Raw genomic sequence first — 27,813 nt, 5'->3', positions numbered from 1 at the left:
GTGGGCTTTCACAGCCAACCCAGCGCATAGCATAGGTCTACATGCACTCTTTAGTCAGACTGGCGTGACCACTGTATCTAGATTATCCAGTCTATCACCCAGTCTGGCCGTTAACTGATGATCTCTGCAGGAAATAAAGGAAAAAAGATATGGAACCCCAGATCCCAGCAGGGAACTAGGTCTTTACTCCTGAAACACTAGAGAGAAATGACTGGATTGCATATGCAGAGGGGGAGGGGTTTTCCAGTAAGGGTTGCCCATAGGAGGTGCCCCCCAAGTTCTTTTATGCCTAGTGTCTTACTCCTGGTAGGTGGTGCTATAAAACCCTATCAGTCTTGAATATGAAGTAGAGAGAAGCTGTCTCTGTCAAAGAATGAAAGAAAAATGAATGATAAACTTGAGATTACCATAATTACATACACTAATGTATGTACTTTGAAAATATTGAATAAAAGGATATTTGACAAGAATTCACTTGTGACCATTATTTATTGCCTTGAAGAAAAATGCCCCAACTAAAATTCATTATAAAAAAATAAATAAATAAAAATTAAAAAAAAAAATCAACTGTTTGCACAAGGTTAAACTGCATTTTCGCACACATCTAGCTGATAGTAGTTGGAGCTTTTATTTAGTATGGATTGGCATTTAAAGACTACTTGGTAAAAAGTTGAAAAAGCTACAGACAAAAGACGTCAGTTTTTCAAAGTGGTTTATTTATACAAGATAATAAATATTCCATTGTTAATATACAGATATGCAAACTTGGATTCTGCTTCAAACCATTCTAACAAGTCATTTTACCATGAAATCCTTTTAAAAGTGTAACTAAAGGCAAAATTATTTTTTTCCATTTTGGACAGAGAAAGGGAGAGTTATACCCTATAACCTGGAAACTTCCAGTCCCATAGCCAAAACAGGAATTCCCTCCAAAGTGAGCGAATTCAGGAGTGTCAGCAGAACTAGTGTCCCCATTGGAAGATTTCCCCTCTGTTAGTGTTCTGATGTCAACTCAAAGTTTAGGATTTTTTTTTTTACTTTCGCTTGCAAAGAATGGTAAACAGAAGGTGAACCTCCCTAATTGGGGCATAGATAGCCATAAAAACTTGACAAGTGTTCTGATCCCTCTCCACTCTATCTAAAGCTAAAAAAAAAAATAATAATAACTGAACAAAGGTTTTGCCTTAAGGAACACTTATTATCCACACTACAATCAGTTGTGGGATTTAAACGATTAATGGTTGCAGCAGCTCTCACACGGATTCTGTACATGCAGAACATACCGTGCATATTAAAACTCTGCCCTGCAGATTCCAGACTGTTGTGTGGGCTGGTTTGGAAATTTAGTAAGTAAAGTGCACCTGAGTTGAGGTTTGTCTTTGCGTTAGCCATTCTCAAGCTTAAGCTGTCCATCCACTGACAAACACTGCCAAAGAAAAAAAATATATGCAACCATGCACCTCTATGGATGTAAACAATTAGTATTTGTAAATGTATTTTAGAAACTAGCAGACTACTTAAATGATCATCCAGTAGGTTCTGGTGGGCATTCTCTAGTCCTGCGCTGGTTTTCACTGTAACTGGCATTGTAAAGATTTGACTTCTTACAGTGAATGGTGTTAACAAGCTTATAAAAATAATTTAACAGGAAGGTCTTGGTGGTGCCCCACTTCTAAAATGTCATTCAGTATAGCTTGTTATTAAATTATATCCAGTTTGTCTAATTATATCTATATATTTTTAGCACATGTAGCCACCCTCCAATCACACTAAACTTTACTATACATTGTCACAAAGAGGAATTGATACTCAATATTCCAAATGCCTTTTAAAAGCAATATAGAAAGGCGATGATCTGGCCAAAGCATTCCAACTTCATTTAGTTATATGTATAGGTTACACAAGACAGATCTACAAGAAGACACGATAATCTGACAATGACCGAGGATGTGGCTAGATACAACCCAATTCAGAATTCAAATCAGGTTGTGCTGTAAAGCAAGACATTTTAGCGTACAAATACTAAATAAAAGGCAAGAAAAAAAAAAAAAAGTTTTTCAAGAACTGTAAAATTAATTAGGCCACTCAAGAACTACACAAGGCTTCCTTGTGAAATTTGTTTATACAAAACATCAAGACAAAGACACGAAGGAATGTCTGATATGATGAGTCCACCAAAAATTAACATTGCAGATTTAGATAGTTGTAAGTAATAACCGACAGATCTGGTGAATTCCCTTCTGCACATTAAAATCAAAGTTGCTAGATCAAACCACCTATGCAGACATTACTTAGGGAACTGCTGAAGGATTTGACTTTAAATCACGAACAATGTAAGAGGAGGATTGACACTGCATGGCGAACGGCCACCCACGCTTGTAGGAAGATTTTATCCCTGTAGTGTCAAAGACAAGGTGGTTGAATAGCACACCCATGTCAGTTTTAGGATAGACAAACCCTTCAAAGTATGGCCACAGACACTAGAGTCTGTCCTTCACAATTTGTGTAATATTAATAAACGTGAACAATAGTCACAGAAGAAATAAACAGTGGTTGTTTGGTAGAATTTGCTTTGCTGGACCTGCACCACCTCCTCTATCAATGTAGAAAGATATAAGCAATGAAGGTCACAGTTCAGTATGTTGAAAATCTTTTTGGGATTATCTAATAGACCAGGACTGCATCTACATTCATCTTCAGACACCTGCATGAGTACTTTCATTTAACAAGATTCCACCACCAGTCAATAGGATTGCTTTTTACAGTACTTTATAGAAGCTCTTTTTTGCCACCTGGACAACAGACTAATAGACATTAGGAGTTGGTGACTTCCCACATGTATTTACCAGCATGTCTCAAACATCTACATTTGGATAGGATAATCATTAAATGATACCTTCTTATAGCACTCTGCAGTTGTAGGCCAGCAGCCTCATACCATCCTCTTATTGCAGTGTGTGAACATAACATTTGATGAATAGTAGAGTTAAAAAAAAAACAAAAACAAAAAAAAACAAACCCAAAACTTATATTAGCAGCGCAATGTCAAGGAGTTTGGCACTATGCACATCATTTCATTCATAAAGGTCCCAAAACATTTATATCAGCACATCCGTTTAGAACTGACTATTAAAATATGGGGAAAAAAATGTAAGGATCAGATTTAATGAAAATGGCAAACATCCTTGATGGGATGACATAAAAGACTGATAGACTGTAGGAAATATCTTGTGTGTTAGAATAATATTGCACAGGTACCAGTAGTGTTTACCATGGTATTCCAAGGTATTTGCAACTAGGTCTATAACCGCTTATATTAAATACCTAATTCAGTTTAAATACTAGTTAGTACCAATTTTATGGGTTTGTCCAGAATCACAAAAAAAAAAAAAAAAACCAGGACTGGGCAGCATTTTCTTTTGTTGAGAAACCTTTAAGTTTGTAAATTGTGATACTAGTGTCAAACACTAGGTGGTATAAGAGTCCACATAATTCTTCGGAGGTAACCCTCAGTTTGACTTGTTTCTGGAAGTGGCTGTATTCCTGTGTTTAAGAGTAATTGCACTGTAGTCCCCGATTTGCAGTTCACCTGTTTTTGCTATGTGTACAGAACAGTTCTAGAGCAGGTTACAACTGCTAAAAGGACTTTTGTTCTTCTTGGTCCTCTGTTTGTTTGGCCTTAGACTAATTACATTGCCTCCATTCATAGCATCAGCCTTTGGGCCAGAGTGGCTGCCACCTGCTGTGTTAAATACCCCTAAAAGATAAAGATGAGACTTTAACAGCACAGAAAAATGTGATTATTGTGAAAAGAGCACTTGTAACACAATGCTGTACAGTGTGGATGCTTTTCTAAAAACTATTCATTGCATTAACAACCTACAACGTGCATAAACCATAAAAGAAAAAAAAAAAGCGACATCAATATTTGGTGTGCCCACATGCACGCCTTTCGTTACATGGGGCATTTTCATTTTTTGCACATTAAAATGCACATTTTAGGCCTGTGATTTACCCCCCCCCCCCCAATGTCTTCTGAATGCAGAGACCCTGGAGAATAAACTCTTGGCAGCTACAATTTTTTTAAGTCACGATGTATTAGCACAACGGTCTATTAAACCCATATTTTCAGTAAAAATACACTAAGGTGAATTTTAGGGCAAACAAACACAAAATATTTTTCAGCTAAAATATAAAACATGAGGTTGTGTCGAGGATGAAATGCGAGAGTACTCAAAATTGTACAAAGGTGACACTTTGAAAGCCTTTACAGCTCATCAAGCTAACATTCAATGATGGGCGTAGAATTTTTGCTCTCACTTCAGCATGTGTGGTGATACACAATATGTGGCACAATGGTCATTTTCTGCGTTCAGGGCTGATCATCACAGGTAATTGCTCCATGAGTGATTACATACGAGCACCCGTGATTAGCTGTGGGTGCAGTCAGCCTCCCATTGTGTAGAATGGGGCTGCAACCCGCAGCTAAACACCAAGAACCCGCACTGGGTCATCTGCAGGTGTGAATGGGGCCTAAGCCATCTGACACATGGGTGGTAGTGAGCAGTTTTAAACCCCCCCCCCCCGGCCACCCACCTAAAGTGTAAAATAAAGCCAGCGAAGGCACATGCCGCGGCTGCGGTGCATTGCAGTTGCAGCACAATTAATTTGCCATGCCAACAGACAGCAGCGCCTGTCAAACTCAGCCAATTAAATCAATAGGGCTGCACCACAAGTGCAGGCCAAATGCTTGGTTCGCATTTGGGGACGCATTAGCCCTAATAAAACTGCGGCTTGGCAAAGGGAAAAACAAATATATATATATAAAAACCAGTATGCTGGAAACTGCAGGATCACCTCCTGAATACCTAAGAGTGGCTGCTTAGCTGCACTTTGATAAACGATGTGTGATGGATTGCTTTTCAGATCACAGGCTAGTGTGAACTCGTGTACAATGCTCCTGGAAGAATTCATGCCATTTTAAGCCAAAGGGTGGGCACAACAAATGTTGATTTATTTATTTATTTATTTTTTTAATATGTTTATGCACTTTGTAGGTCATCTCTATGTTAACTATCAGCGGAGTCTGATACTGTTTTATATCAAATCTTTAGGGCTGGTTCACACCAGCAGTGTGCACTACTGCACAGCAACTGATATGTAATGCAAAGGCAGCAGTGGCAATGGAAACTTTTTTTGGGGGGGTTAGAACTTTACTGAAATGTCACAACATAACATTTCACTCAGTTCCACTGGCCACAGTGTGATGCATTTTAGCGGACTGTGTTGCACCACTCTATGCATCTACATCTGGTGTGAACCAGCCTTAAATAATAAGTCAGAAAGTACAGTTTGTTGACTGAGGACAGAAGAGTGTAGCATATAAAATTGCACTCACTTGTGTGTCCCTGATACAGTTATGCTGCTTCAAAGTCCTAATTCTGCCTTTGACTGATGTATTGTCTACATACAAAATTCTACAAAAATATGCATCTTTGGGGACTTGGCTACAAAGATGCACCTTGTGAGACTGATGACATAAGATAAATATATAATGTTAAATACACTCATCTTAAGTGTTTTCATTTCCCCCTACTGAGAGAATCTACTAACTAGGAGCATGCAGCTCTGTTCACTTCTAGTTCTGAGACTAGCTGTCAACAACAGCCCTGATCTCACACTAACAATTGGGTAACATACTAACTGGCTCTTGGTCTTGTAACCAGCATAACCGGGAATCACAGGATTGTTTAGAGACAATTCTGCTTTCTCAGCCATCACTGTGTCTCGCACAAAAAGAGGCATATTGACAGATGCAACTGATCATGAAAGGGCCAATCATCAATCCATCAATTTTAACTGTGCAACTTCATTCACTAGAGTTTGCTCTTTATAAAATACCTTAATAGTGGTCCTTACCTATTTTGTTGCCACTTGTGTGTACAACCTCTGTGTCTTCTGCTGTCTGTTGCTTTAGCCTTTGCAAATACTTGTCAGCCAAATATTTAAAAACTGAAAAAGAACATGTGGATGTTACTAGATGTACCGTGCATATATTTAACATTTTACTTACAATCAGTTTAATCTGCAAATGCTCTCTTTGTGTATGGGAACAAGTTGAAGGAAAAACACACCTAAAATTGTTCCACCACAAGAGCAAAGGCAACGATACCTTCATCCAGAAGGCCCAAGTGAGCTCAATGGAAATGCCAATCTGTGTGGTGAGAGAGGAAGGTTGGAAGTGAGAAGAAAAGGAGGGGGCAGGAGGAAAAACTCCAGTTTATAGTCCTGGGATCCCATTTCTTGCACACAAGCATCAGAGATGCATATTTTTCAAGCGTACCCCACTGTGTAAATCGTGGTTCACCAAGGAAAGCTTGTTTGCAGATTTTGTGTGCCAGACTTAATGTGTAGACCTGTCTTGAAGGGTCTTAATCAGAAATTGGAGAAACAAAATGACTAAGAGTCAGAGAGGTGGGATAACTTGGCAGTCTATTCATCAGGCTTCTTCTGCTGATATCTAGAAACAATCCAAAGACATTGGGGTTGATTTACTAAAACTGTAAAGTGCAAAACCTGGTGCAGTTTTGCATTGAAACCGATCAGCTTCCAGGTTTTATTGTCAAAGCTTAATTGAACAAGCTGAAGTTAGAAGCTGATTGGCCTCCATGCACAGCTGCACCAGATTTTGCACTCTCCAGTTTTAGTAAATCAATCCCACTGTGTCTTGAAGACCATGTAGAACAAAATCTTTTGATACAAGAAGTCTGCAGTTCAGCAACATAACAAGGGTGTTGCTAAGCGCCACAATAAAGAAAAAATAAATTCTAAGATGCAGGAGTAAAAGCCTAAGACCTAAATGGGTCTGAACAATTCTTATTTTAGAGAAGGGATAGAGTGCAGCTCCAATAACAAGCCCAGCAACGGACTGATCAATCCAACACAGAAAAGGCCAGCATGTCAGTCAGATTTAACGGGGAATGGGAGAAGGGGAAGGCGGAAGGGTGGCAGAAGGGAAGACACTTAAAGCAGAACTATAGGCAACCATAGCCAAACAGGAAGTGAGTGGAAAACCCTGAAAATTAAGAGGAGTTCCTTGGGGACCCCCAAGTCACCAGAGGTAGTGTCCCCACTGGAAGATTTCACCTCTATTACTTTTCTGGGGACAACCCAAAATTTGGGATTTTCTTTTACTTTCTATTTATCCTATTTACGGTTATCTTTGAAAGTGAAAGGGTAATTGTTATTAATGGGGACACCTACAGCAATAAAAATTGACATGGGCTTTAATCCCTCTTCACTCTATCCAAAACTAAAAAGGTTTGCTTTTAGTTATACTTTACTGACACATGGGCCAGAGGTAACCCCCAGCGGACAGTTAAACCAGACCATATTGAGCCCCACATAACAGCCAATGCCCTGCAGTGCACTTGTATACACAGAGCAACCCACTTCTGTTTGCCAGAGACAGGAACTGAAGGCCAAACTAAACATGTCAAAAAGGTAAAGATCCCCAACTAATCCTCCACTGTTTGGAGGTAGTTAAAAGACAATGGCCTTTAACACAGCTGTGGCTAATACTGTACCCACTAAAGAACTTGTAGTGGCCATAGAGAAAACTGGAAATCCCCTGGTTGCTCAAAGCGAAGGGGTGAGCACTTTTTCAAATTTTCATCAGGGCATGTGGATCTTCAGGGAAACAACTGAACAAAAGAACCCACCACAGCTGAATACTAACCAGAAAATACTTGAAATCTAAAAAATTTCCCTAGCAAGCCAGAGAAGAAAAAAAAAAAAGAAAAAAAAAAAAAAGGAGGGCTCCTTGATGTGGCCAATTTGTAAAGTACATAAAAATGTAAGCAAGCATAGGTCATCATAGACACACATGTCGTCGTCAAAGTTTCTTGAATAAAGACTCACACAACCTCTGTACCTCACAGGTTTAAAAGTTCACCTTTTGCACAAAAATAATAAAATGCAGGTAATAAAATGTGCATTTATTCTTTTGGTTTGCAGGAGCCTAGAAAGCATTGCACCAGCAATCAGTAGATCACTGGTGCCATGCAGGTCTCCTGCAGATCTGTCATTATATCTGCTTGTCCATACAGGATGTAGAAGCAAGCAGATGTACTGACAGAAAGATTCAATGAACCACCATGGGCTCCAATGCCCTTCATCTCTTTACCTGTATATATTAGCTAAGGGACATCTTGCAAGACCAAATCAAACAATTCACGGCCTTGTGATGGGAGGACACCATCACAAAGCAGGTCTCTATGTGGATAACATGTTGCCTTATGTCTTGAATCCCAGGTTAAATTCCCCTCCATGTTGAAAGTATTCTATTTGCCCAACTGAACAATTTTAAAGTAAATATTCACAAATCAGTAGCTCAAAACAGAACACTTCCATGGCCCACCTCCTTTCCATTCCAGTGGCTCGATTTGGTCCATCAAGAGACATTCCTGGCTAGGCCATATTGTTTTGTTTAAGGAGTTCTAGACTTTGGGCATGTTAGATATGCTCACAAAAATTTTTTACATTGTACACATGACATGTGTAGCAGGTCCAGTGTCTCTGCCCTTCTACTGGGACCCCTTCTCATAATATGCAGCAATTGTCGGCTTTAATTAATCCAAGCCAGGAATGCTGTGTACTCAGAGAAGGTGTTGGAAGCTGTAGCTGTCAAAAAAACCAGTCTGAATCAGTGTTTATAAACAACACTGTTCTGTGAATACAGAAAGATGCAAAGTAACTTTTGTATCATTTTGTTCATTCATCTGCAGATCAAAGGGATAAACTGTGATTAGCAGATTATGTCAGATAAAATCAACCTGACTTTTTTTTCTTTTAATAATGTTCCTCTGTTTAACCTCTCATTAACCCTTAGTTTACGGCAATCTTGTGACAGTAGGTTAAAAAAAAAAAAAAAAAAAAAAATTGTGAATATTTTTTAATTTCTTAATTTTCCACAAAATGACAAAAAAAAATGACAACTTCAAAAAACTCATCATGTCTCTTACTAAATACCTCAGACTGTCTACTTTCTGAAAAGCGGTCATTTGGGGGTATTTGTACTGTCCTGGTGTTTTGGGGCCTCAAGAAACGGGATAGGCCATCAGTACATCATGATTTATCGATTTTTAGATATAGAACAGTTTTTGGACGCTATAAACTTTCCTACCAACTAAATAATAAACAATGATTTGGATTATTTTCACCAAAGAAATGTAGCAGAATACATTTTGGCCTCAATTTGTGTAGAAAGATTATTTATTTGCAAAATGTTATAACAGAATTAAAGAATCCTTTTTTTAATTTATAGCGCAAAAAATAAAAAACCCAGTGGTGATTAAATGCCAACAAAAGAAATCTCTATTTGTGTGAAAAAAACATTATAAAAATTTCATATGGGTACATTCACTGTCAAAGTGCGACAGCGCTGAAAGGTGAAAATTGGCCTGGGCAGGAAGGGGGTAAAAGTGCCCGGTAGGCAAGTGGTTAAACAAAACAAAAACAGGATTAAATGTGTGCTTTTTATCTGCAGTAACACTTTTTTGAAATTAACACTGCTCAAAAAAAAAAAAAAAAAAAAAAAAGGATCTTTTGCTTAGTTGTATTGCATATTAATGTCTAAGGATTGTGAAAAAATTTTTTTGCAAAGCAAAATAATGAAAAGAAAGAATTGTTTGTCCTTAAACAAGAAATGTATTAGCTTTATTACCCTATGTATTACTTGTTATCTTTAGTAATGACAAAGATATCGCTGAATAAACAGGTCCATAGCAGAAATGTAAAAATTGCTCTGGTCCATAGGGGGTGACTATGCCAACACCTCTGCCTCTATTCCTTTTCCATTGGATTTTTCTATCGACTGTCCCTGCCATTCTGCCCTCCCTATATATGTACCGCCTCTTCTGCAGACATCTCTATGGCACCTATAGTGGGAAAACCTGCTTTCCTTTACTTTCTTTTGTTGGTCCAATGGAAGTCTCTCTCCGATAACCCATTCTAAGAGCGACTCCTTCCTGACCACCTGCGATCCTCTGATGTGTAGCTGAAGATGAAGCACACTACCAGGAGCTCAGTGTGTAACAGCAACCTTCCGTGTGTGGTATATCAGCCAAATAAAAGGTTTTATTGCGCTAGGTTGCACTTCTCTTATGTTTTTCATTCATTCTCTTGGCCCACCATTCTTTGTTTCTTGTCAGCACTAGATTAATTCTACTGTATAGGCCTGGGGTATTGTGGATTAAGCTTTTTTCCTTAGACTGTCAAATCCCAACTTCTATAGTCTCTGTTCCAAAAACACTAATAAAATATTACTATTTAAAAGAAACAGAGTTGTGAAGGAAAAAGTCACTTTCACGCATTGCTCCGCTAATCTGTTTTGACAATACTGCGTCAGACAATTTTAGATAAAAGTAAGGAAATAATCCCCAACACAGCATTAGTCTGCTACATCCAGTCACGAAAGGTTAGTCTCCAGAGACAGAGTCAGGTGAAAACTGCCCCAGCTCTGAACTGAAATCTATTCCCGTCATACTGGCCTGACCTGAAACGTGTAATCCTTTGTTAACTGCAGCACAAATGGCAGTCACTGCCAACTTAAAATCTGACAAAAGGGAACACAGGTTTAGAAAAACTAGAACCTGTGCTGCTTGGCATACTGGAGAGCTGACCAGGGTTTCTATATTCAACCTAAAATTCATTGGCAGCTACAAATGACTGGAGACACTCCCAGAAATTTAGGGCTGTTGCAGAGATAACACTAGTATAAAACTGGGAACACGTGTTCTTGCTGAATGACTTGAGACACTTCCAGGATTAAATTTATGCAGCATTAATGTACCAGTAACCTGCTGACAGCAGAAAAAACTTCCAAATATGCAGAGAACTGCATAGCAGAAGAAAACTTGTTGATTCTCTAAGGAGTCTAGCAAAAAATGGTGGCATGATTGTGGGCAGGATTATCTTGTGCTGGCCAACAGCTTTTTTTTGTTGTCAATGTCAATTTCTCTTGCAGGTGGCAGCATAACCTGTCAGTCTAAGAATTCATGTGTGCCCCAATGGACTATAAATAATTATAGCACAGAAGTATAAGATGAAGATCCGGCAACTCGTTCTCCCGATAAAAGTATTTTATTCATAAAGGGTACAGTGTGCAAGTTATAGCAGCTTACACGTTTCGGTAAAAACCTTATTCATAGCCACTGGCTAGAAGTTTATTTACCGAAACGCATAAGCTGCTGTAATGTGCACACTGTACCCTTTATGAATAAAGTACTTTTATCGGGAGAACGAGTTGCCAGACCTTCATCTCATACTCCTATGCTGTTCAAAGTGCCAGGAAACCACTGAGCTTTGGAGCACCGTTGTTCTACCTCCAGGGGAATTCTACCTAGGTGTACATTTTTGTTTATAAAGAATTCTGCCTGTGGCATGAAAGTACTGCAAACTGGGATAACTAGGACACCATATTCTGGTATTTTTGAAAAAGTGCAACTTGTAAGTTGTACTTATGGTTTGAAATATAACCAAAAGATACAGTTTCCCATATTAGTACGTACATCAGCTTACGATAATCACACGTACAGGTAATATATTAAACACAGTATGCCAATGTTCTGAAACAATGAACGTGAAAACTGCTTAAGTAGACAAATCAATTACAGGTTTATAGCCAGAAAAACCAAAACATCTAGAGAAACTGCAGAACTGGTCAGGGTATCTATACCCTTCAATAACATCAGGTCAATGAAGGCTTTTTCTTGCACACAGATGGATGTAAAAACTTTAATGTACCCGACATTATCACTCACCTTCAGTAACATTAAGATCTTCTTTAACAGATGTCCTGTAAAACCGCAGTTTTAACCTCTTGGCAAGAGCTTCTGCCTCTTCGCTAAAATAAATTAATAAAAACAATACAAAGTAAAAAAAAAAGAAAAACATAAGGAAACTGCATCCGAACCCCCAAAATGTTCTCTCCTGACCAACTTAATTTAAGGAACTGCATCTTCCCCATACACACACCCACACACAAAATTTCTCTCCTGGTGACAGCTATGGAATTTATATGCATGATATAGGATCACTATTACATATCTCAGTGTCTAAGCTCCTCTTTCTTCAGGACTCTAACATTGTAACTTTGTTCAAGGAAATACACTCCTCTTCCCACTCTCTAGATCCTTATCAAATAGCTCACCATGACTCCAATCCTTCTATTTTTAGGGAACAACACAATAAAACAACAAATACAGTACATAAATACTAAGTACTGAAACTAACTGAAATATTTGAATTTTGTCTCGCGCTCTTGTTGTCCAATCCTTAATTCTTTTCTAAGTTGTACTTACTCCAACAGAATTCCCTACCACGTATGTCGCTTACTCAACAGTGAGCTTGTTCATATAGATATATGGCTTTCATCACGTGAATAACCCTTATTCTTTATATTTTAACACATTTTTTCAATAAAATATTATATAGAAATATAAAATTTATCTTACTAGTAGGCATACTAACCAGTGGCTTTAAATGTTAAACTGTTTTGGAAGGGCTGCCCCAGACCACTCTGAGCAGCCAGAGTCAAACTGTCATTCTCCAAAGACCATATTCCTACATATTTATGTTGCTGAGTTTTTTTAAAACAATTTTAGGTCTTCCTGCTAAAACTTACTAATGATCTACTAACAGCTCAAACTAATGGCCACTACTCCGTACTCTTACTACTTGACCTCTCTGCAGCTTTTGATACGGTTGACCATCTCCTCCTCCTCAAAAACCTCCACTCTCTTGGCCTGCAAGACTCCGCTCTCTCCTGGTTCTCCACCTACCTATCACAGCGCTCCTTCAGTGTTACCTATAACTCTGTCTCCTCCTCTCCACTCCCTCTTTCTGCAGGGGTCCCACAAGGTTTTGTTCTTTCACCCCTTCTCTTCTCCATCTACACCTCCTCCCTTGGTCACTTGATAAACTCCCATGGCTTCAAAGTACCATCTCTATGCTGATGACATACAAATCTATCTTTCTACTCCTCACCTCATCCCTTCAGTCTTCTCTTGCATTACTAACCTACTAAGCGACATATCGGCATGGATGTCACTCCACTTCCTCAAACTCAATCTTTCCAAAACTGAGTTCTTAGTATTCCCTCCAGCCCGTGCCCCCTCCCTTGACTTCTCCATCAAGACCAATAATACAAACATCAGTCCCTCCCCTCATGCCAGGGTACTAGGTGTAATGCTAGACTCCAATCTGTCCTTTCAGCCCCAAATCCAATCGCTGTCCAAATCATGTAGACTTCACCTCCGCAACATCTCCAAGATATGGCCGTTTTTAACCTCAAAAACTGCTAAGCAGCTTATTCACTCCCTTGTTCTATTTTGCCTTGACTATTGAAACTCCCTCCTCATTGGCCGACCTCAACGCAGGCTATCCCCTCTTCAGTCCATCATGAATGCTGCTGCCATATTCATCCACCTTACCAACCATTCCATATCTGCCACCCCTCTCTGCGAATCCCTCCACTGGCTTCCGATTGCCCAACGGATAAAATTCAAAACATCAACAATAACATATAAAGTCATGTATAACTCTGCCCCAAATTACATCACCAATCTTGTCTCCAAATATCACCCAAACTGCACTCTCCGCTCCTCGCACAACTTCCTGCTCTCTAGCTCCCTTGTCTTCTCCTCCCATGCTCGTCTCCAGGACTTTTCCAGAGCTTCCAGCATCCTCTGGAACTCTCTACCAAAATTTGTCAGACTATCACCTACTCTGCTCACTTTTAGGCGATCTCTGAAAACCTCTCTCTTCAGGGAAGCCTATCCTGCCCTCAGCCAATAATGGAATCTTCTACTCCTCCTACCAGTTCATCCCCTACAGTTGCCACCTTTTGTACCACTAGCCCTTCCCTCTTAGATTGTAAGCTCCTAACCTTCTTGTATTGAACTGAGCAAACTGCTGGCGCTATATAAATCCTGTATAATAATAATTATAACAATAGTGGCCTTACATGTGATGATAAATGAATAATCACAGATTTGATCATCTAAGAGTGGATTCACACTAGGTGTGATGCAGTTTTGAGCTCTGATTTCAGTGCGAATTTAAAGTAGTTGAACGGTTGAGGACAGGATTTGAAGAGAGAAAACCACGCTAAAATTGTGTTCACAAACGAATGACGTGTGCTTTAGAAGCTATTCTCATAGAAGTCAATGAGCCTGAATTCTCACCTGAACAGGACCCGCACTGCTCAGAAAACATACAGGATCCTTTTTGAATTCACACTGAATCTGCACTCTGGCTGCACCAAATATATGTGAACCAACGCAATAGAAATCAATGTTCTTTCACATGTCACGTGAATCTGTTCAAAACGCATCTGATGTGCAAATAAGTTAAAACGGCTCTCAAGGGCTTTTTGTTTAAAACAGTATGGGTCTTTCCTTTTCTATCAAAACAGTGGTTTGCCTAGCAAAACAATTATTTTCTGCAGTTGATTTCTAGAAATAGCAATTATTATTATACAGGATTTATATAGCGAAAACAGTTTGTGCAGCACTTTACAAAATGAAGGTATACATAACAGGTACAATACAATACAGAGGGCCCTGCTCGTTAGAGCTTACAATCTAAGAGGAAGGGTTGAGTGATACAAAAGGTAATAATCCTTTCATCAAAACAAACCTTATATTAACCATATTGTTATATTTATGGCCAGCTTGAGAAGTTATGAATTTTACCAAAAATGGAAAATTTAAGCTTTCTATTTAGATGCTCTGGACTCAGCAAAACATCTAAAGTAAATGTGCACACAATTTTGCATGATTCCTAAAGCAAAATGGGAGGGAAAAGTGGTTGTAAAGGCAGAAGGTTTTTTTTAACCTTACTGCAGGTTATGCAGGAAGGTAAAAAAACAAAACAAAAACAAAAACAAAAAAACCACACACCTTCTGCATAACTTCCCCTGCAGCTCTCCTCCTAAATACATACATGAGCCCCATCTTTATTCAGCAATGTGCATGAAAGCTGAGGCTGTCTCGGCTCTCTCACTCCTCATTGGCTCCTGCTGCTGTCAATCAGAGCCAATGATGAGGAGTGGGGAGTGGAGCAGAGCCCTGTTCTGTGTGTCTTATGCGCACACACACACACAGCAGGGCTCGGGAGTGAGCATGCATGAGTGACCCCAGAGCAAGCAGCTTGGAGCCCAGAGCATTGGTGAGGGACCCCAGAAGAGGAGAATCAGGGTTAAGCAAAAAAAAAAAAAGCAAACAAATCTTTCATATCACTTTAAAACACCTGACCCGGCAGTCCTTATAAAATAGAACTCTTTGCAGTTAAAAGTATACTAGGTTACTACCTCCCCTCCTTCATCTTTCCTATCTGTTCCACTATTTAATCCTACCGGTTTTCTTTTTCACTCCCTTCTTTCTCTATCTACCAACTACTATTAGGGTGCTTGTTTCTATCCATATCACACCCTCCCTTTACACTCTGATCACTTCCAAATATTTCTAATCTGTCCCGGATTTTCTTAAATCTTTTCTTTCTAGTGTGATATAGTTCCTCCATCCTATGTATATACTTCACTCTATTTATCCAATCTTTTATTTTTGGGGTTTCTAGTGTTTGCCAGAATTTGGGAATCAGTCCTTTAGCCACATTTAATAAATGAAATGTCATCATGCTCTTATATTGTTTCACTGTATACTCTGAATTGTGAAATAAACAAACCCAAAAGGTCCTTCAATGCACTAATATCCGTTATCTCCTGTATTTGTGGTATTACTCCCTGCCAAAATTCCTGTATTTTAGGACATTCCCACCAAATACGTGCCATTGACCCCTTCATCCCACATACCCTCCAACATAAAAGTGAACTTTCTGCTCCTAAATTATTTCCACACTGGGTGTAATGTACCGCCTTACTAAACATTTAGAATTCATTTCTACTATATTCATATGAATGGGGTGGAATCTTATATATCTGAGAAGTAACATGTTTTCGTATTATGTTTTTCTCAAATGGACACAAGTCTTCCCCCGTTCTTAGTGGCCACGGGAGCGCAATTACAAAATGTCTTAGTTGTTAGTAATACCACTCATCTTACCTAAAAAATACTTCTGTCTAATCTTTCAAATCTACAAAAGAACACAATTCCCCTTTGTTAGTGATAACTTTCAAACGTGCATGTCTCTCTTTTATCCATTTGCCTGTGATATTCTCTTTTCCTGGGGGGGGGGGGGGGGATCTGTTCCCTCCAGTGGTAATAACAGTGAATTATACTCCCACCCCCTTTGTTTATAGATTCTATCCCATATATTTCAAACATTCCATGCTGGATTGCTTGTGTTTTCAGAGAGATTTCGATACTGTTGTGGAAGCCAGATTATCGTCTCTAATTGTGTCTCACTCAGTGTACTTTCTATCTTTACCCAGCTTTTCCCCTCTAAATTATATGTCCAATCTGCTATTCGAGAAATCAATACAGAGCAGTAATATCTCCTAAAGTCTGGCACATTTAAGCCACCATTAATTCTGTCTTTACATAGTGTGTCACAGCTCTATTTTTTTTTTATTTGCCCATATATATTTAAGAATCATCCCTTTTATAATGTCAAAAAATTACCTCAGTAAATATATATTGGGAGCATATGAAGTTTATACAGAATCTCTGGGACTATCACCATCTTAATCAATTTTCAGAAATATACTATAGTAAAATGTAGCAAAATACACAATGGCCTAAAATTATGAAGAGTAATTTATTTTTTTTTCTCACAAATAATCAGTATTAAGTTCCTTTTTATATAACAAGTTTTAAAACCTAGTGGTATTAATTATCACCAAAATAAATTTTCAGTATAAATTTGATTTGGATCCCATTGATAAAGGACCTCAAGGATGAATTGAGGAGATTGTCAATAAGATCACTCTTGGATAAGTTGCATAAATATGGTAGAGTCCTGATGGCCTCTCTCATTTATTGAGGCCCAAAAATGCCAGGACAGTACAAATATATCCAAATGACTCCTCTTTGGAAAGTAGAGAGCCCAAAAGGTATTTTAAGAGGCATGGCGAGTTTTTTGAAGTTGTAGTTTGCCACATTTGTTTGGAAAATGAAGAAACTAAATAAAATTTATTTTTATTCACAATTTTTTTTTAAATACTGTCACCAGTGCAGTACAACATCAATTGACTAGTGTGGCAATGATCAGAGATTCAGTATGTAAAACACAAATTAAACAAAAAAAATAAATGTGATCATGGATTTTTTTTTTTCTTACTGTAACAGCAATTATTTGAGCTGTCATGAATGGTTTTCATAGAATACCAGTCTGCAGCCACTAGATGGCGCTTGTTTATACTAGTACACTAATATACAGTATAGTTTACTTCAATTGTTTGTTATTGTGTTTATTTTAATTACAGTAGCTCATATTCATAGCAAAGCTGACTTTTCACCTTTAGAAATATGCAGGTCTGTTATGGTCATATGTATTATGGAAGATGCCAATACTGACTTACTTATGAAGGTGCAAGTCCCAGGGCTGACATCCTTGTACCTGCTTTGTTATTTACTGTGTCTATGTGCCAGAACAAGCTTGTGTTTTAAATGCCCTGGGAAGGGGACAGAAGCTCTTGGCACAAGGTACAGTAAATATCTATACTCTACAAACTAAACAAACAGTTAGTGGCCAGGATTAAAAATGACCTGCTTTGATTAAAATGGCATGGGAAAGCATTCCAACTAGGCAGCAGGGATACCTTCAGGAATAGGGAGGCCCAATATATGCTAGCTTTGTTTAAATAGAAAACAGAACCTTGGGCTCAAGAAGCCTGTTCTCGGTTTACATTTTAGAGTGTTTGGCTATGCCAGTGGAGACATTTCTTTTGTTGAGTAGTCACTAACTGAAATTGAAATTGTCTAATTTTCTTGGAATTATTCAACTATAGCGAGCTAATGTAAAAAGGACAGCTTGTCCTTTGTTTCTACCATTCCGTGACATATGAGTACAGTAGCAACTGCACACAAAACTTGGTCCATTGACCATTTAGCTATTCTCACACATGCAAGTGTGTCTCAAGTAATTTTATGTATTACAGGTACTTATACAGCGCCGTCAATTTCTGCAGCGCTTTACATATATATTGTACATTTACATCAGTCCCTAACCCTCAAGGGGTGTACAATCTAAGGTCCCTAACTTACATTCATACATACACATACTTGGGCCAATTTAGACAGCAGCCAATTCACCTAGCAGCATGTCTTTGCCTGCGTGGGTTTCCTTCGAGTACTCCGGTTTCCTCTCACACTCCACAGGGAGAACATGCAAACTCCAGGCAGGTGGTGCCGTGGTTGGGATTCAAACCAACTGCCCTAGTACTGCCAGGCGGAAGTGCTAACCATTTAGCCACTGTGCTGCTTGTTCTATAAAAACAACCCTGTACCCCTTTTGTGCAGAAAGGAGGCTTAACCTCTGCACGTTTTACAAACAAAAGAAGGACTAATATTGCTCTGACATCTCAGAAAGGTGTGGACAGAGTAATAGACCAGTTTAGCCACCGCAAAATCTCCATATCAACTGGAAATCTTTTTAAAAAGGAAAAAAAATATATATATATCTTTGTATCAATAGGATGAAAATATCAAGGGAATGCTGACTTACTTCTTAATAACTGTATCATCAAGCAGGTCAATTTTATTCTGAACAAGAACTGTGGGAATGTCCCCAACTTCAGCCATGACTTTCTCCTTCCAGTTGGGAACTGCTTCAAAAGATTCCCTGTCTGTTGTAGAAAATACCAACACACAAGCTTGGGCACCTAGAAGACAATGGAGGTGATTAAAGTAAATGAAATCCAATTTAAAAGTCATGTTGGGGCCAGTTTATGACATACAGCAGATAACGCTATCCTCTCTTTGTTAGGGCCCATACACACGTAGACAGCTACCACACATTAAACCACAGCTGCTTAGTGTCTAGCGGCTGTCCATTTCAGCTAAATAAACTTTATTTGAAGTGCCCAAAAGTGATACTTCACTCATGTCACTGTACAGCAGCATGCTGCATTGTGCTACTGTACTGTGACATGCGACCCAGCTCAGAACGCAGCGATAAAATACAGCATGTCTGCATTGTACTGCAGAGCATTGCAGCGCAGCTCCAGACTGAACTGCAGTGTCAACAGAACACATAGAAAATGACTGATTTCTGTGTGTCCTAATGGTGACTGGCTTTCTTCAGTGTGGAAAAACTATGTATGCACTATGCATGAATTGGCCCTTCTACACCAGATTACATTAAAAAATGCAGCCTGTGGTGTAGAGCCATACGGAAAGTCCTGGACTTTTCTCCTTTTTTTTTTAAACAATATTTATTTTAAAAGAAGTTTGAAGCAAGCAGAAAAGGGCCAAGCACAATTTTGTTAAGCAGATCATTGTGCCATATACATGGGCCTTTTTTTTTTTGCTAAAAAGCAGTATTATGGTGGCCATACAACTGCTTAATAAATGGGTCTCTTAGTTTGCTAAAGCACTGTATTTAAAGTGGTATTAAATGTTTACCTGCAGTTAAGGTTATAATAAAGCTTACCTGTAGGTAAAATGAGTATCTCCTAAACGTGCACTGTTTAGGAGAGATTTATGTTCTGCAGCTGGTGACATAACCGGAGCATGTGCATAGAGTATGCTGTCCCTTCAGAGTGCTGCTCCACAACTGTGGCTCCTGTTCGCATGTGCAGGAATGATGTCATTACAGCTTGGTCGTTTAAATGGCTGGAGGTGCAAAATTGGAAGGAACACCGGGTGCAGAGGGAAGCCCTATAAGTGGTGACAGCACACCACTGGAGGACTTTTTTTACATGCAAGTCTTTCACAATGTGCTTGTATGTGATGCATACTAGCACACTATGCCATTACCTCGTGGGGAGGTGGGGCATCTCAATGCTGTTGATCTCCTGTAACCTCTTTACAGACATTTCCTGTCTACATTAATGTACTACAGTGATGGCAGCATGTCATTTCTAAGGGTGGGCGTCCTGATGGTGAGAACAGCCATGCCTGTGCAACAATGGTCACTCCATTGAAAAGCTAGGGTGACACTGCAGTTAAGAGACAAGGACAGAGCATTATCACCCTATAACAGGAAGATCCTGCACAAAGGAAGTACCAGGTATAATTTTAATTAAAAAAGGTACATTTCAAAATATATAAATATTAAAAAGGACTTGAAATTACATTATGTTAATATCCCCCTTTCATCCAGAGTGGGGGCACTCTAAGTCCCCGATCACACCACTCCGACCTCCAGTGAAGTCACACGATTTCAAAGTCGGATGTCATTCCAACTCAAGGTATAACTTGCAAGACATCTGCGACTTTTAAGACACAGATGCCTAAGCAAGTTGCACCTGAAGTTTCAGCACCAAAATTGGTGCGACTCTGATCAAGTTGGAATTGCACCGATATGACCGCTTTAATTGTGGACACTAGAGTGCAACTTGCCGTGCAATTTGAAACTTGCATCACATGGCAAATTGCATGGCAAGTCGCACCCAGTATGACCGGGCACTAATACAAGAGAGGTGTGTTCCTGACCAGATCACCAGGTTAAAAACCAAGAGAAAAAAAATCCTAAAAAAAAAAAAATGGAAAAAACTAATGCAGCCACTACATCTAATGACTGATAATCCGTAATATATCCTGTTTTTGGTTTAAATACTAAAACTGTACCTGAGAAGTACACCTGGCATACGGTATGGTTATTTTGGAGCGTATTCACACCAAATGCATTGAGACACATTGGCCATTTTTGCCCAAAACACAGAAAAGACAATTTGCCTTGAGTTCCAGGAGCCAAGATTATACCACTACTGAAAAAAAAATAGCATATGCTCTACTTTTTTTTTTATTTTTCATTCCCCACCACTGAACAAACTATATCCTCGGGTTTTGTATGATTTTCCTGTGTTTGAGAAGTTACTATAAATGTGTTACAACACATACGGACATTGCAGGCAGTCCCCTCTCCACCGGCCTCTCACTAGCTCAGCGGCTCCCTGTCCATCCACTCCGCTCGGTGGCCCCATTCAGTCCTGGCCACGACCACACTTCTTACTCTCCTCCTCCTTCTCGGATACGCTGACAAGCTGCCCTTCCCGCACCCCTTACCTCAGCACTCGCTCTCCTCTCAATTTGTATCCCTCCGTCTGCATACACTCTGCTGCAGAACACAGCGACCCAGACCACCATAGAGGACACATCAACGGCAACACACATTAAACTGTGTCCTATTACTACTTATCTACTCCACCTGCCACATCCACATTATGCGGTGAAAAAAAGAGTCTAACAAAGTGTGTTATCCCCATACTTGGGGAATGCTTTTTGGGGTGTAACTAAGTATGCATATTTTGTGTGTGAGAAATAACTTGTTAAAATGACAACTTTGTGAAAAGGAAAAAAATGATTTAATGTCTTCAATTTTCGAAAAAAAAAAAAAACCACAAAAAAACACCATGGCTTTTACCAAATACCTTGGTCTGTCTGCTTTCCAAAAGGGTTCAGTATACATGGATTCACATTATTTTTACCAAAGAAATGTAGCACAATGCACTTTGGCCCAGATACATAAAGAAAGATTTATTGGAAAGTTAACACAGGAAATAAGAAAACATTTTTCCCTAAATTTTCTCCTTTATAACAAAAAAACAAACAAACACAGTGGCGATTAGATACTATCAAAAGACAAAAGATTTATCTGTCTCCAAAAATGATATAAATTCCTTTGGGTACAGTATTACATGACTAAATTGTTATTCAAAGGGTGATACTTAAAACTGAAAAATGGCCTGGGAACGAAAGGGTAAAAGTCTATGGTGTGGAAAGTGGTTAAAGTACACAGCTAAATGGAAACTGGGTATGGTTTTCCTACTGCATGAATAACTGTCCTGGAAGCTATTATACTTGATCATAGAAAAGAGTAGCCCGTTTGTCGGAGATCAGAGGATTAGATGAGTTAAGTGGACTAAAAATGCATGTTCACTAGAGACTTGTTATTCTGCTGTCCTTATTACCTGCAGAAAAAAAACCTTCTTGTCCTGTGCAGACAATATTACATCATGAAGGTCTATATACAATGCACAATTGTAATATTTCATAAATAGTATAATTAAAAATGAGTATTTAGTCTTGCGTTGGGTTTGTTCTCCTAGGTAAACTGTATTACTCACGCTGTTTCCACACTTTAAAATGATTCATGTTTAGTAATAATTATCATATCCCTACAGAAAAACTGATAGGGTCTCTAGTGATCTAGCTGTATCATTAACAGTTACTTTGCCTCTGCAATGTCCTTTTAAAACACACATGTACCCTTAATAAAGCCTGCCATGTAGGATCCCAGAAGGATTGGGCTTGAGCAGCCTTGTTCCATTTCATTTGTTGATCTTACACATTATTTTATGTGATAGAAAAAAACAAATGACATCTCCTTTGTCACAATGCTCTGCATAAAGAGCAATCAGTATTAATATCTTAAATGGAATCTGTGTGAATAAAAATACGGAGTGTGTCCTATTTTTATAAAAAAGAAAAAAAAAAAAAAAGTGCTGGTTTATCTATGGAGCCATGGACCAAAAATGCTTCAACTCAATCTTTCCATGAAACAATGAAATACACTACTATGATTTCATCACTCCATCAATAATTGCATCACTGTCAGAAGATAATGAAAGGCTTTAATTCTGCCTTAATTAAATTAAATGCTCGTGTTTTAAATATGATGCATCCTCTGCTTAAAATGTGTTTCAAATTGCTTTCCCCATTTACTAAAAACAGCTCTACTCACCCCTGTAAAACCCTGTTTAGCAATACAGACAAAACAGTAAACAGTTTACAGTATATGAACAATGACCAGACCATTTAAGGAAGGCAGCTGTTCAGTTGCACCCTCAACTAATTCTATGAATGTTTCCGTATAAAGGTTTGAAATGTTGACTAGGAGGTTCAAAGAGCTTTAGGAGTCCTGCTGTTTGGTAAATGTAACCCCAAGCAACTGTATTAAATTATCAGTAGGTTAATTGGATCCTGTCTAAATTGACCCTAATACAGCAATGGGCAAACTACAGCCCGGCGGACCTTTTAATCCGGCCCGCGGAGCGTGGCAAACATCGGCTGTCAGAATGTGTGTAGGCGGGGCAGCGTGAGGAACGTGAGGGGAGCTAGGCTCCTCTCACAGTCCGCCCTGAAGACCGGAACGGCGCAGGGGACACGGCGAGAGGAACGCGCGGAGCAAAGGTAAGTGAATTGATACAGGGGGGACTTGGCTTACTACTTGGGGGGGGGGAATAGTACTGTGGGGGATGAATTACTATAGGGGGGATGAATTACTATAGGGGGGATGAATTACTATAGGGGGGATGAATTACTATAGGGGGGATGAATTACTATGCTTACTATGGGGGAATATTACTATACTTACTATGGATGACACATACACATCATTCATCTACTCTTGGTCCGGCCCCCGGGTCCAATATATGAATCCATTGCGGCCCTCAAGTCAAAAAGTTTGCCCACCCCTGCCCTAATATGTGTTTGTATGAATGTGAGTTAGGGACCTTAGATTGTACACCCCTTGAGGGTTAGGGACTGATGTGAATGTTCAATATATATATGTGTAAAGCGCTGCGTAAATTGACAGCGCTATACAAGTACCTGAAATAAATAAATAAAATAATAATAAATCAGTAACCAAATGTGCTTGGAAGCCCTCATAGCCAATTTTGCCCTTTACTATAATACAGGAAAAAAATCCCATGGTGCATATCAGTAAGCATTAGAAGGGGAGGATTTAAACAAATCAAGCTAGCATAGGCACCCTTTGCTTTTGACTACGTGATATAAAAAAGCCCAGCATGAAACAATAAAACCAAAAAAAAGTTCCATTTGTTTTATATTTTGGAATGGATTGGACGTAGTGATATATACAAGATACAGGGTTTGTTCTAATGTTCTAACCTCTGTAGTATGCTTTAGTAATTGCATCAAATTCTTCTTGCCCAGCTGTGTCCCACAGCATAAGCCGAACATCTTCATCATTTATCCTACAGGATGAAAAGAAAAAAAAACAAAAACAAACAAAAAAAACAAAACGTTAACATAAAAGATTAAACAAAAAAAAAATTCAGTTTCCAATGTTGTCTTATCACCTTAGTTTTGCCTGAACATTACCTGGGTCTTAATGATTGAGTAAACTATAGTTTACTTGTACAACATGTACAATTACCAAGTTGCAGGAGGCAAGTAAGAAATCTCTGACGAGGCTCTCTGATGAGCTTTCCCAGGTCACTACATAGATTTACAGTGAATTTCTAGTGCAAAACAGCACGTTAGCTTTTCTACACAGTATAGCTGCTGGAGTCTTGTACAATAACAAAATACAGTTATTTTAGCAGTTATTGGTGGTATTGGAGGGCATGGTGCAAAGTTTGCTTTCCATTTACAGTGGGGCAAAAAAGTATTTAGTCAGCCACCAATTGTGCAAGTTCTCCCACTTAAAAAGATGAGAGAGGCCTGTAATTGGCATCATAGGTAGACCTCAACTATGAGAAACAAAATGAGAAAAAAAATCCAGACAATCACATTGGCCGATTTGGAAAGAATTTATTTGCAAATTATGGTGGAAAATAAGTATTTGGTCACCTACAAACAAGCAAGATTTCTGGCTCTCACAGACCTGTACCTTCTTCTTTAAGAGGCTCCTCTGTCCTGCACTCATTACCTGTATCAATGGCACCTGTTTGAACTTGTTATCAGTATAAAAGACACCTGTCCACAACCTCAAACAGTCACACTCCAAACTCCACTATGGTGAAGATCAAAGAGCTGTCGAAGGACACCAGAAACAAAATTGTAGACCTGCATCAGGCTGGGAAGACTGAATCTGCAATAGGCAAGCAGCTTGGTGTGAACAAATTAACTGTGGGAGCAATATTTAGAAAATGGAAGACATACAAGACCACTGATAATCTCCCTCGATCTGGGGCTCCATGCAAGATCTCACCCCGTGGGGTCAAAATGATCACAAGAACGATGAGCAAAAATCCCAGGACCACACGGGGGGACCTAGTGAATGACCTGCAGAGAGCTGGGACCAACGTAACAAAGGCTACTATCAGTAACACACTACACCGCCAGGGACTCAGATCCTGCAGTGCCAGACGTGTCCCCCTGCTTAAGCCAGTACATGTCCGGGCCCGTCTGAAGTTTGCTAGAGAGCATTTGGATGATCCAGAAGAGGATTGGGAGAATGTCATATGGTCAGATGAAACCAAAATAGAACTGTTTGGTAGAAACACAACTCGTCGTGTTTGGAGGAGAGAGAATGCTGAGTTGCATCCAAAGAACACCATACCCACTGTGAAGCATGGGGGTGGCAACATCATGCTTTGGGACTGTTGATCCGCAAAGGGACCAGGACGACTGATCCATGTACAGGACAGAATGAATGGGGCCATGTATCGTGAGATTTTGAGTGCAAACCTCCTTCCATCAGCAAGGGCATTGAAGATGAAACGTGCCTCGGTCTTCCAACATGACAATGATCCCAAACATACCGCCCGGGCAATGAAGGAGTGGCTTTGTAAGAAGCATTTCAAGGTCCTGGAGTGCCCTAGCATGTCTCCAGATCTCAACCCCATAGAAAACCTTTGGAGGGAGTTGAAAGTCCGTGTTGCCCAGCGACAGCCCCAAAACATCACTGCTCTAGAGGAGATCTGCATGGAGGAATGGGCCAACATACCAGCAACAGTGTGTGCCAACCTTGTGAAGACTTACAGGAAAACATTTAACCTCTGTCATTGCCAACAAAGGATATATAAGTATTGAGATGAACTTTTGATATTGACCAAATACTTATTTTCCACCATAATTTGCAAATAAATTCTTTCCAAATCAGCCAATGTGATTGTCTGGATTTTTTTTCTCATTTTGTCTCTCATAGTTGAAGTCTACCTATGATACCAATTACAGGCCTCTCTCATCTTTTTAAGTGGGAGAACTTGCACAATTGGTGGCCGACCAAATACTTTTTTGCCCCGCTGTATATATCACTGAAAAATCCTGCTCCGTCTTTATTAGGTACACCTTGCTTGTACCAAGTTGGACCCCCTTTTGCCTTCCAAACTCTTAATTCTTCTCTTCTTAATTCTTCATGACATAGATTCAACAAGATATTAGAAAGCTTCCTCAGAGATTTTGGTCTATATTGACATAATAGCATCATGCAGTTGGTGCAGATTTGTCAGCTACACCTTCATGATGTGAATCTCCAATTCCACCACATCCAAAAGGTGCTCTATTGGATTGAGATCTGGCGACTATGAAGGTCAGTGGAGTACAGTGAACTCATTGTCATGTTCAAGAGACCAGCTTGATTTGAGCTTTGTTACATGGTGAATTATCCTCCTAGAAGTGGCCATCAGAAGATGAGTACACTGTAGCCATAAAGGGATAGACATGGTCAGCAACAATACTCAGGTAGGATGCTCAATTGGTACCAAAGGGCCCAAAGTGTACCAAGAAAATTTCCCCCACATCATTACACACCACCAGCAGCCTGAACCGTTGATCCAAGAGAAAGGATGGATCCATGCTTTCATGTTGTTTACACCACATTCTGACGCTGCCATCTGAATGTCGCAGCTGAAATCAAGACTCATCAGACCAGGCAACCTTTTTCCAATCTCCTATTGTCCAATTTTGGTGAGCCTGTGCGAATTGTAGCCTCCGTTTCCTGTTCTTAGCTGACAGGAGTGGTGTGTATTCAGAGACTGTATTCTACATACAGCTTGGTTGTAACGAGTGGTTATTTGAGTTACTGTTGCCTTTCTATCATATCAAACTAGTCTGACCTCTGACATCAACAAGGCATTTTTGTCCACACAACTGCCACTCAATGGATATTTCTTTTTCAGACCCTTCTCTGTAAACCCTAGAGATGGTTGTGCGTGAAAATCCCAGTAGATCAGCAGTGTTTGAAATACTCAGACCAGCCCATCTGGCACCAACAACCATGCCATGTTCTAAGTCACTTAAATCCCCATTCTGATGCTTGGTTTGAACTTTATCGAGTCGTCTTCACCACATCTAGATGCCTAAATGCATTGAGCTTCTGCCATGTGACTGGCTGATTAGCAATTTGTGTAACCAAGCAATTGAACAGGTGTACCTAATAAAGTAGCTGGTGAGTGTACACCACCATGCAGATAAGGTCCCTGGGTGGAACGCTTAACTGCTATACTGGCAATCACCAGAAGGTTGTGTATTCATTAAAGAATCAGCATTCTAGCTCATAAGGATTGCTATGAAACATCCTATGTTGAGAAACCTAACTAGTCATTCTGACACACAACAGCATGTGCTGTCAAAGGACAAACAGTGCATTTTTGGATTGTGGGAGGAAACCCAAGCTATGGAACGTGTGTGTACGTGTGTGTGTGTACGTGTGTGTACGTGTGTGTGTGTTACCCCACCATTGGTTATGCCATTTAAAATGCAAGTTGAATGGTCATGCTGATCTAGTGACTTGGGGGTGGGGCCAAGCCGCAAGTGCCTCCAGAGCAAGCTACTTGCTGTGGGGGCACCCGACATAAGTGAGGGGCCAGGAGAGCCTGCGGAGGACCCGAAAAAAGGAGGATTGAGGCTGCTCTGTGCAAAACCACTGCACACAGTGGGTAAGTATAGCATGTTTGTTATTTTCCAGAAAAAAAAATGAACCTTTAGAATCACT

At 39.5% G+C, this 27,813-nt stretch overlaps 1 protein-coding gene across 3 annotated transcripts in view; it reads right to left on the bottom strand.

The window, feature by feature from the left end:
* Positions 1–695: 695 nt before the first annotated feature.
* Positions 696–27,813, bottom strand: part of RAB23 (RAB23, member RAS oncogene family) — a 58,135-nt gene continuing 31,017 nt past the window's right edge. For all 3 annotated transcript variants that reach the window (XM_089694122.1, XM_089694123.1, XM_089694124.1), the window contains exons 3-7: positions 24,042–24,127; positions 18,688–18,844; positions 11,823–11,905; positions 5,920–6,012; positions 696–3,757 (exon numbers count right to left, since the gene is read on the bottom strand). In XM_089694122.1, coding sequence (XP_089550248.1) covers positions 3,618–3,757; positions 5,920–6,012; positions 11,823–11,905; positions 18,688–18,844; positions 24,042–24,127 — 559 coding nt within the window. In that variant the 3' untranslated portion in view covers positions 696–3,617. The remainder of the gene's footprint in view (positions 3,758–5,919; positions 6,013–11,822; positions 11,906–18,687; positions 18,845–24,041; positions 24,128–27,813) is intronic.

This window comes from Staurois parvus, unplaced genomic scaffold (assembly GCF_062004578.1).
Source record: "Staurois parvus isolate SC_StPar_1 unplaced genomic scaffold, SC_StPar_1.0 ptg000652l, whole genome shotgun sequence".
Classification (NCBI taxonomy): Eukaryota; Metazoa; Chordata; class Amphibia; order Anura; family Ranidae; genus Staurois; species Staurois parvus.
This window is presented reverse-complemented; position numbering and strand designations above follow the sequence as displayed.